This window comes from Cucurbita pepo, chromosome 1 (assembly GCF_057944985.1).
Source record: "Cucurbita pepo subsp. pepo isolate OVF chromosome 1, ASM5794498v1, whole genome shotgun sequence".
Classification (NCBI taxonomy): domain Eukaryota; kingdom Viridiplantae; phylum Streptophyta; class Magnoliopsida; order Cucurbitales; family Cucurbitaceae; genus Cucurbita; species Cucurbita pepo.
In genome coordinates, this window is record NC_141798.1 from 20214792 (window position 1) to 20231371 (window position 16580).

A 16580-nucleotide genomic window follows, 5' to 3' on the forward strand; every position below is an offset into this window, starting at 1 on the left:
TTTGAACATTTAATCATGATATTGATTTAATCACACGGATTATGTTTATTGAACGATCATTAATTAATTTAATATAATTTGATAAAAAAATATAAATAGCTAAAAAAAAATAAAATAAGAGAATATATTGGATAAATTCGATATTTTAGTTTAAAAAGATCTTCGTCTATCCATTATATAACATCACATATTGAATTGAAATTCTAAATTAATTATATAATTATCATTTTATTTTTTAGACTTATTTTACTATCTTTATTTTAATTCCTAATAAATACTTAAAAAAATTTCAATTCAAATTATCTTTACGTGAAGTTTGAGTAAAAAAGATATATAAATGAATAAACGGTGATATAACGAGCTAAAATGACTTGTGCTGGTTTGTAGAATTAATCCCCGATCTGAGTAGCCGTTCAAAATAAAAAGTTTGGCATTGCACCTTCTTGAAAAAGAAAGAACCCTAAGGATTAGATTATGTGGAACGTAACAGTTGGTGCAGTTCTATTGGATTGGATGCTATTTTGAGTGAAACATCAACGATCCCACTTTCTTTATTTTGTGCTTCAATTCAAACCAAATATGGATTTTTGCTGTCATTTAGCTACTTTCTGAGACCCACAAAGTACAATGATTTAGATGTTCCTTTTTCTCCCTTTCAAATTTTGTTAGGATTTTGTTAAATCTCTTTAAAAAAGATTACACAATTGCTTATAATTTTGATTTTTAATCATAAGAAACTAAAAATAACGTTTCTTATTTTAATAATTTAATTAAGATCGAACTCATATTTTTACTTAACTAGTTTAGTTATGTTGGGTTATCTGTGAGATCCCACGTTGGTTCTTCGTTGAAGAAGATAACAAAACATTATTTATAAGAGTATGGAAACCTCTCCATAACAAACACGTTTTAAAAAGAAGGTAGATTGTGAGATCTCATATCAATTGGAAAAGAGGTGGATTGTGAGATCTCACATTTATGAGGGTGTGGAAACCTCTCCCTCACAGACACCTTGAGAAGAAGACAATATCTGTTAGAGGTGGATTTGGACTGTTTACATTATCAATCATACTACTAGTAGTATCTTGTCAATATAATTCCAATTAAATCCTACTCCTACTATGATTAGCCTTTAAGTACACTCTCCCTAACACCTTCATAAATAATTAAGATAATGTCTTCAAATTAGCTCACACCATCATCATTTTCTTTACTTCACATATAATGTTATTTTATAGAACACAGAGTACAAACATGTAAGGTTCTAATTGGGTGATGAAAAAGATAAATATGACAAACTGATGAGGACCATATATGAAGGGGTAGAGAAACCAATAACATATTTGAACTAAAAGTCCTATAGGTAGGGGAAGAAAAAGAACGAAATGGAATCACCAATAAGATCTGATTTAAAGATCATATCATACTCAAATGATAGATAATGAAAGGCATAATCAATGGAAGGAACTGAATGAATTGGGTATATAAATAGAGGTTAAAGGCAGCCATTGATATCACACCAAACCTTTTGTTGTCATATAGCAGAAGAAGAAGAAGAAGATATAAAAATGGATGCAGAAGAAAAAGAATGGAGGAAGGGACCATGGACTCCTGAGGAAGACAAGTTGTTGTCTGAATACGTTAAAGTGCATGGCGAAGGAAGATGGACTTCTATTGCCACTGGTTCACGTAAAAACATATTCTCTTCCTTTTTTTTCCCTCTAAACTAGAAGATTAGAGTTAAAGATGTAAAATCAATCTTTTTCAGGTTTGAATAGAACGGGAAAAAGTTGCAGATTGAGATGGGTGAATTATCTTAGACCAGGTCTTAAGAGAGGCCATCTCACTCCTCTTGAGGAAGGCATTATCATAGAACTTCACGCTCTTTGGGGCAACAAGTAAGTAATTATTCTATAACACTTTTGGGCTTTTCTTTATGGACTTCCCCTCAAGGTTTTTAAAACGCGTTTCCTAGGAGAGGTTTCCACATCCTTATAAAAAATATTTCATTCTCCTCTCTAACTGATGTGAGATCAAATAATCTGCCAACCTTCGAAGCCCAACATCCTCGTTGGCACTCATTTCTCTCTATAATCGATCGATGTAGGATCCCACATATTCCTCTCTCAACATTTTTTTTACCCATCTCTCTCTTAACCAAATGGATAATGTTTTAACTGACAGATGGTCAACCATAGCAAGATATTTACCGGGAAGAACTGATAATGAAATAAAAAATTACTGGAGAACGCATTTCAAGAAGATGAAGCCAAAGAGAGAGGCTCAAATGGTTGTTCCACAACCAGACAACAAAACATCACCACCAATCAGCTTTGAACAAGACAGAGAGGAGAAAGATATGATGAAGCCATATGAAAGAGACAATGATGAATTAGGGATGGTTTTTACAGAGCCTGCAGCCATGGCGGCTGATCAGAGCTACTTGTCAATGGTGTATGAAGATTTTGCAACTTGGGCGGCAGCTGCGGCGGCGGAAGAGAGCTACTTATGGGGTGGCCTTTGGGAAGATTCAAACAACCTTTTGTAATGGGGAACCTATCTTTTTAAGAAACAATGTTGACTATAGATTCAACGACATAATACAAGTTTGCTATTAGAATATGGATGGATTATGAACCCTGGGAAGAGAAATGGTCAATGTGACCAAATAAGTATATTTGATGATACAGATCAAGTTCATGATTGGCAATGTTTATCAGATGCCAAAAAGTAATACAATTCATCATCACACACAGTATACCGCCTAGATTTAATCATTTCGATATTTCTATGCTGATGGGAGAAGAATGAAAGAAGAATACCGACTGATAAGTTATTGGCAGACTGCATTCAATTCTTCTTCTTCTGTCCTCTGTGTTTCCTCTATTTCATTTCTTTCCATGGCTGGTTTCACCTTCTTCGTATTCACAATGGCCATCGAGTAGAGACTCCCTGCATGAAAATAGCAAGTTGAAGAGATATGTGCTTAATGCAAGTATAAACGAGGATATGCATGAAAGAGTAATACTTAAGTCGTCCACAAAGGCGTGCTAAAGCATCCGATCCCGTCCTGGATGCAACATCTTCTATTTCGGAAGCATTCTGCAAGTTAACAGTATCAGCAAGCCTGAACTCACACAGCTCCTTCAAGGAACAAGCATCTGTTAAGACAGCTGAATGTCCACCACCAGCTGCTAGTTTTCGCACTTCTCCCACACACCTGGAAATTTAAAATTTTATAAATGTGAATCTACCATTATGAACACGTAAACAAATATGTCGAACAACCGTATACGTACCAATCAATAGGAGATGGATACCAAGCATATGTAGATTTCTCATTAGCTGCCTGACCATAGCTATTGTAACCCCACCCATGGATCCTTCCATCCTTCATTGAAACAAGAGTATGTGAATGTCCACAAGCAACATGTAGAACACCATTTGGGACAACTAATACAGGTAGATTTCGAAGAAACTTCTCTGAGTCACCCACGACACATGAAAAAAACCCAGTCTGGGGCCCGAGACCTAATTGTCCAACTTGACCGCCACCCCATGCATATAAAGAGCCTTTTTGAGTAATGGCACATGTGTGGACTCCGCCACATGCAATATCCTTTATCCATATTCCATCAAGAGCAACAACTCTCCGAGGTATCAACTCTTTGTCCACAGACTGAGGGGAACAGTGACCCAGTTGACCCATACTTCCTAGTCCCCATGTATAGCTGAAGTACAGAGCAAAATTGATAAATAGAGCATTTATGAGATCAAAACTAAAACTAGTCATACACATTGGATCTAACAAGTTGGTAAATAGGTGTCTTAGTTCCTCGACAATAAGAGTTCAATAGCTTAGTTCCCTTTCCTTCTTTTTTCCTCTAATTCACAAATTTCTTTCGATAACTAACTCGCATAATAGAATTGCACATGCGAAACTCCATGCCTGCAAACTTTCAAATTCCTAAGTAGAAACTACATGAGTTCGTTACCATAAATTGACACAAGAAATCAATGATGCACCAAACTAAACTAAAAAAATTCAAAGAGAGTATATGGCATGCACTCATGTTTGGATATTAAACACATAATTTGAAGAAGGAAATTCTATGTAAGAACTTCTTCATTTGATAGTCAATCAGTGGAACGGGTGTCCACGACATCACAGTGCATTGATCATCCAATTTATTCTCCATTATATGGGAATTCTGTTAGAAAATTTCAAACCTTGAGACCAATGTGATCTGTGGACGACCACAGTTCACAAACTTAAAAATAAAAACTTCTTTTCCAGTTAGTTTGTCCTTTGGATCACTTACACCTCGCCGTTTTCAGATATAGCTGCAGAATGGTACTCCCCACACGACACTTTAGTAATCTTTACAAGCTCAGGGGCCTCATCAAGGAACTTTGCATAAGCACTTATAATGCGAGCTCCTTGTAGACCTTCGGACGTAACACCCCTGCCTAGCTGACCATACTCATTGTAGCCTGGTCAACCAGAATAGGGATTGTATTATTATTGAGGTGGCAGGAAACTAGATAAAAACTCACTAAGGATAGATTCCCAATATTCAAGGTTCTCTCCTGCTTCCAACTCACTACGGGTAGATTCCCAATAGACAATAGCACCACTAAATGTATACAAGTAGAAATCAACTTCACTAAAAAAATTCTTAAACTTTAAAAGGTCAACTTTAATGAAATCCAGATGAACTCACCCCATGCTTGCATTTGCCCATCGTCCGATAATGCCACTACATGAACTGCCCCACAGGACACTTGACGAATAATCTACAGCAAAGAGAATGTCCTTAGGTAATTGTTTTAAGGAATATTAACTGCAAAGTGGTAATTGACTATCGTTCTCATTTTATTATCTAATAACTCTATACCATGTTGATTCAACACTAAATTCTGTATCAGCTGAAGACAATTCTATATTATCACGACACTGTCGAATCTTAGAGGAACTTCAAAATAGAGAAGAGAACCAAAATAACAAAACAGTTATTACATTGAATTAGTTGAAGCCAAGGTTATTAGAATAGTGTGAAAATTTGAGCAAATAAGGTAAGGTCTTCCCAAAGTGATTAAAATGATGGATGCTTCTCCCATAAAGAGGAAAATGCAAGGATGGTAGACAATAAATGAGAGGACAGATTACGTACATGAACTAGGCTCGTTATTGGAACAATAAAATAAAAGAGAGAAGAAAAAGTGAAAAAGAAACTGACAAAATACTGAGATTTTTAAAAAAATTAAATATATACACTATAGACACATGATATTCGCTTGCTAAATATTAGAAACATACCGTGTTTGGTGTGAAGGCTCCCCAAAATAAGCGTGGCAAATTGGATCCCTGTGATAAGAGAGGAGTTGCTGAAAATGCAGAAAAGTTTACAAAAGAACATCAATATTTAAAACAAGCAAACTAAAACCTGATTTTGTCCCCAAATCCAGAGTCTACTAGTTGAAATCGTGCCATCATTCTCGCGAGGTTCTGCAATAGCAGCAGTACAATGTGCTCCACAGGAAACAGATTTCACAAACTCCGTCTGCAATTGCTTCACTTTCTTTGGCTCTTTGCTCTTTTCCTCAGTTCCATCTCCCAGTTGACCAAAATCATTTGCACCTGATAGTTATAATTTGAAAAGGAAAAAAAAATCCTATATCAAAACCGAGCACCTTCACGCGCACTGCAGGGGAAAAGAAAAACACACAAATTCTGCAAATAAAAGGTTCAAGCAGACAAAGAGGAGCCAGATGGACGCCCATGGAAACCAATACACAAATACAACATCGTTTTCGTTTAATATTGCTACAATTCATCGATCTGAAACTTTTGGGTAACGTCAGATGAGTCACAGGGTACCACAAATAATCAAACTCTCATTGATATCTGCTAAAATTATTGTCATTGTCCATATGTTATTATTTCAATTTTCCGAATGGTCCGGAAATTTGGAATAAAACCCAAAAGATTGGAGAAAAAAGCCTGTAGTTCCAAGAGCTTTAAACGAAAGAATAAACTTGCTTATAAACATATCAAAAGAAACGAAATCTCGGGTCATCAGAAAGTAGGAATAGGCCAAACCCCAGGTAAAAAGTGACCCATCAGAAGCCACAGCAGCCGTATGTTCACGACCACAATCAATATCCAGCCATCGACAATTAGTTTCCACTGGGCATCCAAAAAGATCAGGACGGAGCTGCCTAGGAACCCTTAATTGATGATCCTTCCCCTTTCGACCCGTCTGGCCCGATTGATTATAACCCCAAACATAAATTGCACTCTTTCTTGGCAGGCTACTATTCTGGGTCATCCCAAACACATCGTTAATATCCATTTCTTGCCCCTAAAAGATTCGAAAAATTCCATGGACAACAAATAGTTCAGCTCCAAAGAAGAAATCAAACAGAAATTGGAAATGAAAGATATCATGCAGAAAAGAAAAAATGAAGACCACCGCATTATTCGTTCTAATTTCTCAAGCCTCATTCCAATCGATGGACCGACGACAAAAAAAGGAAAATCGAAACTACTCACGGAAAGGGCGGACCTTTTCGTGAGTTGTCGTCAGCCGTATGATATGATTCAGACAGTAAAAATATGTGAAAATTTAAAGAGAGAGATGATTAGAGGGAAAGCGGAGAGTACCTGAGGAACAGGATCAGAGAAGAAAGTTTGAAATGGAAAGGAAGTTAGAAGGAAAGGAAATAAATAGTTGCAAGAAAACGATCGCCGCTTTCTGTTGTTCCGCGAAACTTGGAGATGGGGCGGGTTGCCTGGATAAGCCTGGTATTGGGCCCGGCCCAACTCTTCTGCATTCGGCCCTTCCTCCTATATATATTACAATTTACAAACATAAAATTTCATCAAAATATAAACCGCTTCGATTTGAGAATTTTTTCGTTGAAGTTCATCCGTCCGGAATGAATCATCCCTTCGAGCAAGAGCGAGTATTCATCCTCCTCGTGATCACTACTGTCGCGAAAGTCGGGATTACTGCTTGAAGTCTCCTTTCCTTCAAGAGCAAATGGATTACGTCTTGTGGACATTTATTATGGAGGCAGCCGGCGCTGTATTGAGTAATTATTTTTCGTGTTTATCGGTTTTTGGATCTGTGTTCGCTTGTCAAATTGAACTTTGAAGGAACCGAGATTAGAAATTCGTGATCCCGGTTGTTGGCGAAATTTGGCGGTAGAACTAGGGTACGTATCCTGTTCCACCATTTGCTCATCAAGCGATCCGTGATCTGTTTTTATCAATGTGCAGGAAATTTGTGGATGCTTACTAGTTCTTTTGTTGCCTTGAAGGCATGTTTGTGTCTTAGGATTACTGGATCTATGATTTTGTGTAATTAGGAGTTGAATTTTCATTGATTCTGTTGCTGCTGAGAGATTGAATTTGCTATTTGTTCAAGCGGAGAATACCAAAACAATGTTGCCTGAAATCTTCACACGGTTTCTTAAACGATCTCTTAATTCATTTCCAACCAAACCTCTGAAAAGATGAGTGAAGATATCATGAGCGTCTTGGAAAACCAACAATCTCTTAACTATTGTTAGTAGTAATTGCTAGAGCTATACAAAATATTATTTATTCGTTATTTGGAATAAATTCAATTAATTAATTCATCCTAATTTATAAAATAATTATAGTTTATTATTTAATTATAATAAATCAATATATATATATTATTCCGACAAAAAAAAATTAAATAAATAAATTACATATTTCCTCAAAATTAATTTTCTAAAATTGGTTGAAACAATTATTTGTTTCCAGGCATTCTTAAACATTGATTAGTCTTTACGAGTAGCAGCTTCACACCCAGCACCTAGGAAGCTGAGCAGTTAGCAGAAAGATTAGTTAAAGGGATTTTGGATTCTACTTAGAAAGCTGTCTCGAGAACGCCTTCCTTCTAACTAAGGCAATTGGTTTCTCACATTGGATATAGATAGGTTGACGTTGCCAATGCAAGTTAAGCATGTAAACGACCTTCTTCTTGGTGTTGACATTAGGAGAAGCAAGCTGATTAGTGGAACTAGTGGACCCTTTACTTAATTAGCATGTGGTGAATATCTATCAGTTTTGTCGATTTTTCATATTATAAGCACAATCTTGTTGTCCAATTGTCATTGAACTAACTTTTTATTTATGATTGAACAAAATGTCACGAGTTATCAATATGGCACGACATTAAATGCATTTGATAACGAGAATAATTATGCTACGAATTGTTTATCACACAACTTGGCCTTGGAAACCAACTTAAGCATCTAAGACTATTATAGTATAGCATTAAATTCTGGTTTTTAATGACAATTTGATCGAGTCTGCCCAGTTTAAGTTGAAGCAAATTCGGAGGAATTCACTTCAAAAAGAAGATCTTCATTGATCAATGACATTGTCCACACACCTCAACGCATAATCCCAAACAAAGACCTGAACACAAGGAATAAGCTGAATTGAACTCAATATGATTGAATGATTTAAGCATTTTCATTCAGAAGATGAGATGAGATGAGATGTGAGATGATTGAAAGGTGATCATATTCCATTTTCAAGAACAGAAAAGGAAAAAACACCAAACATGGGATGGAAAGATTTCTCAGTCATTCACAACACCTGTTTTTCTTCCCCCTATAACATCATATATTTTGGTGAAACATCGGTTTCAACAACACTGTATAACTTAGAAATAATCTTTGAATCTCTTTGAAAAATGAAGAACAAGAGAGAGAGAGAGAGAGGAAACAGATGGATCCAACCTTGGTTAGACTTTCATTCATAATATTTACTATGGTTGAAAAATATTATCCTGCAATATTCACAAATCACCATCTTCCTGTTGGTTATTATGCCCGAGGTGCTGCTGCTGCCGCCTTCATCCACGACACGACACGAACAATCAAGTCGTTTCATCAAATGCCATTACCTAAGATATTCAAACAGTGGCATGAAAAACAAAAGTCAATGAAACCCATCCAAACTTGGGCTGTTTACTTCCTACTCCTAGTTTACAAATCAAATAATCTTATGCTACTATTAATCAGCTCATCAAAACAAACAGAAAACCCCACAGATTTTAAACACAAAAACATCAACAAGGAATGATTTTATACTATGTAAGATAATACGCCATTTTATACTTGGAGATGAGCATCTAAGGATAGCGTTTCAAGATCATTCCTCAAAGCTTCACCAGTGAAGGAGCTGAGGAAAAGAACATCAGTTATTATACCAAAAAGCGCCGAAGCACTACCCGACCAATTGAATATCACAAAATGGTGTAGTGTATCAATCAAGCATAAATATTTACGTCAAAACGAGATCAACTAGTGCCCAAAGGGGTGGCCCCTCCGCAAAAGGCGCACGACACCTACCCAGAGGTCACATGGGGTTTCAATCCTAGGGGCGGGTGTAGGTGCCCCCAGGTTAGCTTGAGGTCCCTCAGGTTATCAACAAAAACACAAAATGAAATTGAATGATCCCATTCTAAGAAGCACATAAGAAAAAGAAAAATGATGTGTTCTCTTAAACTTCTGATGTTCTACAAGTTTTTTTTATAGGAGTTATTCTAACGTAGCTTAACCAGTCAGTTCCAAGCGAAGATGACACAAGTATAGGATAGGATAGACATAAATAAATGGATCATATAGATCATCTATGTTAACCAGAAATTTTTTCAATTTCTAAACGAACCACGATGGTTCTGCAAATCCGGAATGGTCCTTACGCTCAATCCATACTGAAGTACCAAGAAATATTAATCTTAAAATCAATTGCGTCAAATCATTAAGTCGTATTTTGCCAAATGATAGCGACGCTTACGAAACACAGAACTTCCAAAACATAAAAAGATCCGAACATCAATCTGAGTCACTCGTAATAGGGTGGCTTTGAGATAGGTATTGAACAAGCTCATATGATATGATGGAGAAAAAGAGGCATACCTTGCCACAAACTGGGCAGTTATCACTTCTCTCCATCCACTCATAGATGCATCCAAGGTGAAAGTGATGACAGCATTTTGTCACTATCTTGGGATTCTCTGAGGTATATTCTGCTAGGGAAAAAAGGAAAATTTAACGAGCAGAATGAAATTTCGGCATGTCAAAAAACGTGTGGATTAGTAACTTGTTTATCCCCTATAAGCTCAAAAAACAAGAATATTGAGGGCCAAAATCATAGATTTTGATGAGCAATTAAATAAAATCAAGGATAAAATGAAGTTCTCAAAAAAATCAACCTTCAAGACATGTTGGACAGACATCCTCGTCTTCCGAAGATGTATAAGCATACCCTGCTCCAGTGGTAGATTTAGTTGATGGGATCTTTAGAGATGACTTGCCAAGATTTTCTTTAGATTCGTCAAGACAAGCAGATCCATTCCATTTGCCTGCCGAGCCCAAAGAATCTGAATCTGTATCTACTTCACCTCTTAGAGGTTCTGACTCCTCGTGTAAATGGCTTGAGCCCTTCTCGCGTCTAGAAATCAATCCATCCCGCTGCAAGCGGATGTATCTGGGGTCAGCATCATATGGCAATGGCCTTGGAGGTGAGCGGTATATTTCAGATAAAGAGTTATCTGTCGATGATGCAGAACTCATGGATGTCGCCCCTTGAATTGATGAAGAGACAGGATGCACTTCTCCTCTTCGAAAAATCAATGTGTACTAGAGAAAATAAGACGGAAAGCAGAGTCATACGATTATCATAAGAACAGAGTTCGTAACTACAGCTAAACACTTGTGAAGCTTGAGAAACAACTTACAAGCGCTTTCCATAAGAAGATGATAATTTGATGTGCGTTATGGGTCATATATATTACTTACGCGCGCATCATAAAGCAAGAAAATATGGAAAGACAAACGCAAACAAATAACACAATACAATGGCATACAATGAAGTGAGAAGCATTAATGTTCACAACATTTTCTTCGAATTTTCACCATTATGAGCATTCGAACAAAACACGTTATTTATGAAATAACGAAATTTTCATCCTTCATAGTGACACAATCGCAAAATAATGCAACGAAAATAGGGCTTACGGCGTTTAAGAAATTCTGAATGAAGCAACTAAGACAGGTGCAATTCCTATATACCGAACTATTAGGATTGACATAGTCTTCAAAATCGTCCATGCTCAAACAGCAGCAGACAGCACCCATTGTGCCAACGCCTACAAATCTCTTAAAATTCTCGATTATCTAATCCAGCAGATTCCCAAGTCAACAGATAGATCAATTCAGCTATTCACTTGCATTCAAGTTCAACATTATTGGCCAATGATTATGTTGGCAAATGGATACGAGAGTACATAAGCCCGCAGAAGTACTATTTCCTCCACGAACTAGTACCCTCCCTCTTCAATTTGAATAAACTGGATTTTCAAACTGTGATTTTCACCTGTAAAATAAGCAGCCACAGTTCAGTAATACTGTTAATGAAATGAGGATCCCAAGGGATTATCCTTAAACCAACTATGATGCATAAATGCCTATGCGATCGCCAAGAAAGCAAGTCAAATCAAAAAAATTCTACTAAGATCGTTCATTAAACCAACAATCGGCATTATTTCAAGGAACATAAATCTGTCGGCAGCAATCCTTTGCTGCAATCATCACAATAATGAAACAAAAATTTGTTGAAACAGCCAGAAATCAATAAAAGGGTTAATAAAATGCCATAATCTTCGTCAAAATTACCCGCTCGTCTAACGAAATTGAAAATTTTTTTCTGGGTGACCTCTGAAAACACATATTCTTTCCTTTGATGAGGAGGAAACAAGATACCTTGACAACATCAATAGCATACCAAGCTGATCATGATCATCAAAAACTATTGAAATTACACGACAATCCCACAAGAAAAAACTCAAAAAATAGACGATCGGACCATGAATACGCACAAATCATGAAAAAACGGAGAATCCCAATACAGAACAATAAAAATTTGGGGCGATCATCGGGATGCCCTTGAACTATTCATACGAAAAAGGAGAAAAATAGAAGCGCACCTTGAAAGAGCAGTAAAGTGGAGGGAGAAGAGAAGACCGAAAGAGAATACGATCTTCGGTGGGTGGGTGGGTGGGTGGGTGGGTGGAGGACAGAGAAACCTGGAAGACGGAAATTGGGAGAATATACGGAAAATATATACGTGCACTTTTTGGGAAAAATCACGCACGCAGATAATTGGGATTTCAAGCTAAATCAAGATTGCGCGTTTGAAGGGGCGTTTAGATTGGAAAAAGGAATTGAAGGCGATGAAATTAAAGCTACGAATTCCGCGAAAATAAAGCTACTGCCCTCTTCCCCTCTTTCCCTCTGTTTATCTCTATATCGCGCTCCCGGTGACTCCTTTGCTTCGATGGTTTTGTTCGATAGAACGCTCTAATTTAATCTCCACTATGTTCTACTCCCCCAAGAACTGCTACCAATTTAGAATTTGGTACCAATTTCAACCTAAATTTATTTTCGGGATTTGAATCTTCATCAACCGATAACAACATTTATTATCCCCTCTCAAATCAAATGTATAATTTGTCTCGTGCCAAAAAGGATAAAATAATTTTGTTCTTGCTTGGAAAAGATTTCACTTCTTTTTTTTCTAAGGTCCGAATTTATATCCTTTTACAACAAATTTTTTTTTTTTTTTTAAACAAAATTTAGAAAAATAATATAACGTATTCAAATTATTGATCACAAAAGAACAAAATCTATAACAAACAAAAGCAATTGGATCAATCGTCCAATTTAATCTATTTGACATTTGAATAATTATATGATCAATCTTATCCAAAACGTCAAATCCCACAATTTACTCTCAAATTGATTGATAATTTCCTTCACGATTATTAATTCGTACTAGAAAATAAGTACATCAGTTCAAGTAAAAATTACTAATTCAAAGTTTTATTTTTGTGACGATGGTCATTCGAAAACTAGCGTCGTTATAATTTTTTAAGGAAAAGTTTGCTTTGGAGGTGAGGAGATCTCGGGCATGTTAGGGATGAGTGGGAGTGAAAAAGGGAGCGGCGGGGACGGAGCCAACTCGCCCGCCGCCGCGGCGGCGGCTGAGGGCGGTGTAGGACCATGCGTGAGAGGATGGTGGCGCAGCTTATGTGGAGGCATAACAAAATGTGGCCTCAAAGGCTTTAAAGATGGAATTGGAAGGAGAGTTTGTGGATGAAACAGGTCCGGGTTTTGACTTATCTTTGGAGTTTGTACATTTTCATCATCCTTTTTTGGTGGAAACAATGGAAAAACAGGGAGAGGAGGAAGAGGAGGGAGAGGAGGAAGTTGAGGCAATGGAGGAAGTCCAGGAAGAAGAGGTAGAGGCGGAAGGTTATCGTAAATCCGAGGAACGTTCGGCACGGTCGGGTTCTGGATCGGAGCCGGTAACCCCGGGAAGTCAACGACTTGTTTCGTGTCATCAAATTCATTAAAATGTGAGTTATGGCTGCAAAGTTTTGGCTGTTTAAGAGGCTTGAAAGTGAAGAATCCAGCCGAGAACACATGCATGCCTTGTTTTCTTGACTTGAGCTTAAGCGATGATGATTTGGCTCTTGCCGCCACCGCACAATATGGTTCACTGCTTCTTATTAACCGCACATAACATTCCTCAATCTTCCTCACTGAAACTGGCAGCTGAATCTTGAATTCCCCTGTTTTGTCAGTCTTTACTTCGTCTCTAAAACTCGGGTTCGATCCCCCATCGCCACATTCGACAGCCACCGTCGCACCTAAATAGTACACATCAATATATGAACAAACCAACATCATATTAATTCTAGGAGCTAGTTGGTAAAGTACCTGAAATGAAGTGACTTGTCTTAGAAAACATGTCTTGAAAACACGTGTCGCAGAAGACGGTACCGACGATGGCAGCCGTGGAAGGGAGGTTGTTGTGGTGCCTGGCCTGTGAGAGGTCGAGGAGACTGAAGTTGAGAGCGATTAAAATGAGGAGGCAAATCATTTTTAGATGGCAGTGTTGATGGTTGTTTGAGGTGAGGAGGAAGGAGAGGGGAATGGAGATTTATTTATAGCAGAAAAATAGCTTAAGGTTCATAATGTGGTTCATGCAGAAACCAGTGAACTGTAAACCGAAACAGCAGTCAATGTATTTGATTTTGGTTTGGTTCTTTATTGGTGTGAAAACGGGGGGATTGGGGCAGTTGGGGCAGTGTTGGTTCACGAGATTAAAGGCCAAAAAAGGCTCTGTTTTGGTGACTTATCTGTGAAAATAAACAGCTCTTCAACTGCACAAAAAAAGGGAAAATAAATATTTAATTCCTTATTTCTTTCACTTTATACTCCATCGTATTTTTTCTGTCTCTTTCCCCCCATATACTTTGGTATGAATTTGCATAAATTTTTATTAATCATTTTATTAAAAAAGAAGATTATATTATATAAATTTTATAAATTTGAGAGTAATTTGTTTATTTTAATAATTTTTTGCACGTAAGCGTACCAAGGTACCTTCCGGGTTAAGTGTGGTTTATTTTGAACAATTTTATGTTGGGTGTGTTAAACCAAGACAACTCTCCACAATGGTATGATATTATCCACCTTGAGCACACGTTCTCATGGCTTTGCTTTGGGCTCCCAAAATGCCTCATATCAATAGAAAGAGTATTCATTGATTATAAACCCATGAACATCTTCTAAATTAGTACGCCTCCCGACTCTTTTTTTGGAGTCTTCGTCATTTTTTACTATGCCTTCGAGGAGTCTGACTTCTTTTTCTTTGGAAGTATTTTGTTCGACATTTGAGAATTTTATTGACATGACTAAGTTTAGAGCATAACTCTAATACCATGTTAGATGAACACGACTCTCCACAATGGTATGATATCGTCCACTTTAAGGATAAGCTCTCATGACTTTGCTTTTAGTTTCTCCCAGAGGCCTCATTCCAATGTTTCTCCCAGAGGCCTCATTCCAATGGAGCTTTGAGCTCCCTAAAAGGCTCATTACAATTGAGAAAATATTTCTTGATTATAAACCCATGATTATGGTTGGATGAAAGTTCATAGGCTAATTTAGGGAATGATGTTTATAATCAATTAACACTCTCGAAAGTTCATAGGCTAATTTAGGGAATGATGTTTATAATCAATTAACACTCTCTCTATTGGAATGAGGCATTTTGGAAGTCCAAAACAAAATCAAGAGAGCTTATACTCAAAGTGAACAATATCATACCATTAAAGTCGTGTTCATCTAATAGGGTAAACCCTTCAAATTTTTCATAGGATGCATGAGTATCCAACTAATTTCAACAAAATCAAGAATGGTTTTATGATTTATTTTAGAGAATATTTTTGCAAAAAAGAAATTATAGAATAAAATTTGAAACAAAATTGAGTCCAAGCGATGAATCGTTTCCCTAAAAAAATAATTACATAATTTAAAACCCACCACTCTCCCGCCATAAAATTCGTGCTGGAGAAGAAAGCACGCCGCGAAACAAATTTCAAAATCCTTCTCACTCTGAGACTCCCAGTCAGTTGCTCTCTCTTTGATTATTTCTTGTAAGCATGCGATTCTGCACCACTCCATGGATTACTCCATCGCCTCTCTGTTCGATCTTTTCTAGGCATTTCGCGATCGCTCGCGTTCGAAGTTCAATTCCTGTAAGCACACGAAGTCGGCGTTCGAGCTTCTGAGGTAAGTGAGCAATTGTTTAATCTTTCAAAGCTTTCTCAACTAGCAGACTCTGATTTTCGATTGAATTTTCATCTCTCTCGTGTGTATCGACTGGGATCTGGATTCTTCCTCTATCAATTCGTTCGCAGCTATCGTGTTTATGCGAATGTCTCTTCTTTGATTAGTGATCCACAGATCCGAGGATTGTCGATCGTATTGCAGAAGATCTAGTTATTAATTGCATAGTTTTAAACCTTTGGCTCACCTCCCATGGATCTTGGTGCCGAGATACCTGGTGATATAGTTGTTCATTGTGTTTGGATGTACCGTGATTTTTGCCTTCTTGGATGGCTGAAAATCGTGCTTGGAAGCCGAAAATAATTTACAACAAAATAAAAAATTAAATTACTATATCATATTCCTTACCTTTCAATTTGGCATTTAAGCATCTGTTTGGATTATTTTTCAATTCAAGTATTTTTCTAAAATGTATTTTTTTTATAAAAACTATTTAGAAATAAAACACTTATGATTTCCTGCTTTAATGTCAAATTTAAATATTATGAATTAACAAGTTTAAATTTATATTTAAAATATTCTCTATACTGTCTATCATTGGTGAAAATGTTTGTTAGATGTTTTCATGGTGGACAATGACACTATCAGAATATATTAGTCATTTTAATATATTATGACAGTTTGAGAGATATTATTCCAAATTAAACATTTTAGATCTAAAATGAATTATTTTTTAAACTAATCTTTTTTTTTGAATTTGTTATCTAATATATCATAAAACATTTGAAATTAACGAATAAAATTGAATTTTGTATTTAATAAAGGTGTGTATTTAATATATTATAAAAAAACATTATATTTAACTCCATAAATGATTTATGGAAAAATAA

General features: G+C 36.6%; 4 protein-coding genes across 6 annotated transcripts; 1 reads left to right on the forward strand and 3 right to left on the reverse strand.

The window, feature by feature from the left end:
• Positions 1–1485: 1485 nt before the first annotated feature.
• LOC111811587 (MYB-like transcription factor EOBII) lies at positions 1486–2679 on the forward strand. The gene is made up of 3 exons (XM_023698516.2): positions 1486–1689; positions 1769–1898; positions 2185–2679. The coding sequence occupies exons 1-3, from the start codon at positions 1569–1571 to the stop codon at positions 2546–2548; spliced, it is 615 nt and encodes a 204-aa protein (XP_023554284.2). The 5' UTR covers positions 1486–1568; the 3' UTR covers positions 2549–2679.
• LOC111811564 (Regulator of chromosome condensation (RCC1) family protein) lies at positions 2646–6820 on the reverse strand. 2 transcript variants are annotated; one of them, XM_023698477.2, is made up of 9 exons: positions 6668–6820; positions 6104–6365; positions 5448–5641; positions 5321–5368; positions 4725–4797; positions 4323–4494; positions 3300–3731; positions 3029–3220; positions 2646–2952 (listed from the first exon to the last, which is right to left on the reverse strand). In XM_023698477.2, the coding sequence occupies exons 2-9, from the start codon at positions 6354–6356 to the stop codon at positions 2889–2891; spliced, it is 1428 nt and encodes a 475-aa protein (XP_023554245.2). In that variant the 5' UTR covers positions 6357–6365; positions 6668–6820; the 3' UTR covers positions 2646–2888. The 2 variants fall into 2 exon arrangements, with proteins under 2 accessions (XP_023554245.2, XP_023554254.2); XM_023698486.2 differs by lacking the exon at positions 6668–6820 and adding an exon at positions 6557–6649.
• Positions 6821–8549: 1729 nt separating this feature from the next.
• On the reverse strand, positions 8550–12590 carry LOC111807371 (RING/U-box superfamily protein). 2 transcript variants are annotated; one of them, XM_023693093.2, is made up of 5 exons: positions 12039–12590; positions 11071–11428; positions 10266–10692; positions 9970–10079; positions 8550–8951 (listed from the first exon to the last, which is right to left on the reverse strand). In XM_023693093.2, the coding sequence occupies exons 2-5, from the start codon at positions 11188–11190 to the stop codon at positions 8925–8927; spliced, it is 684 nt and encodes a 227-aa protein (XP_023548861.1). In that variant the 5' UTR covers positions 11191–11428; positions 12039–12590; the 3' UTR covers positions 8550–8924. The 2 variants fall into 2 exon arrangements, with proteins under 2 accessions (XP_023548861.1, XP_023548844.1); XM_023693076.2 differs by lacking the exon at positions 12039–12590 and adding an exon at positions 11728–12032.
• A 148-nt stretch (positions 12591–12738) lies between these two features.
• LOC111791493 (uncharacterized) lies at positions 12739–14023 on the reverse strand. Its single transcript, XM_023672868.2, has 2 exons — positions 13834–14023; positions 12739–13763 (listed from the first exon to the last, which is right to left on the reverse strand). Exons 1-2 carry the CDS (start codon positions 13994–13996, stop codon positions 12982–12984), a joined length of 945 nt encoding a protein of 314 aa, XP_023528636.2. The 5' UTR covers positions 13997–14023; the 3' UTR covers positions 12739–12981.
• Positions 14024–16580: the final 2557 nt, after the last annotated feature.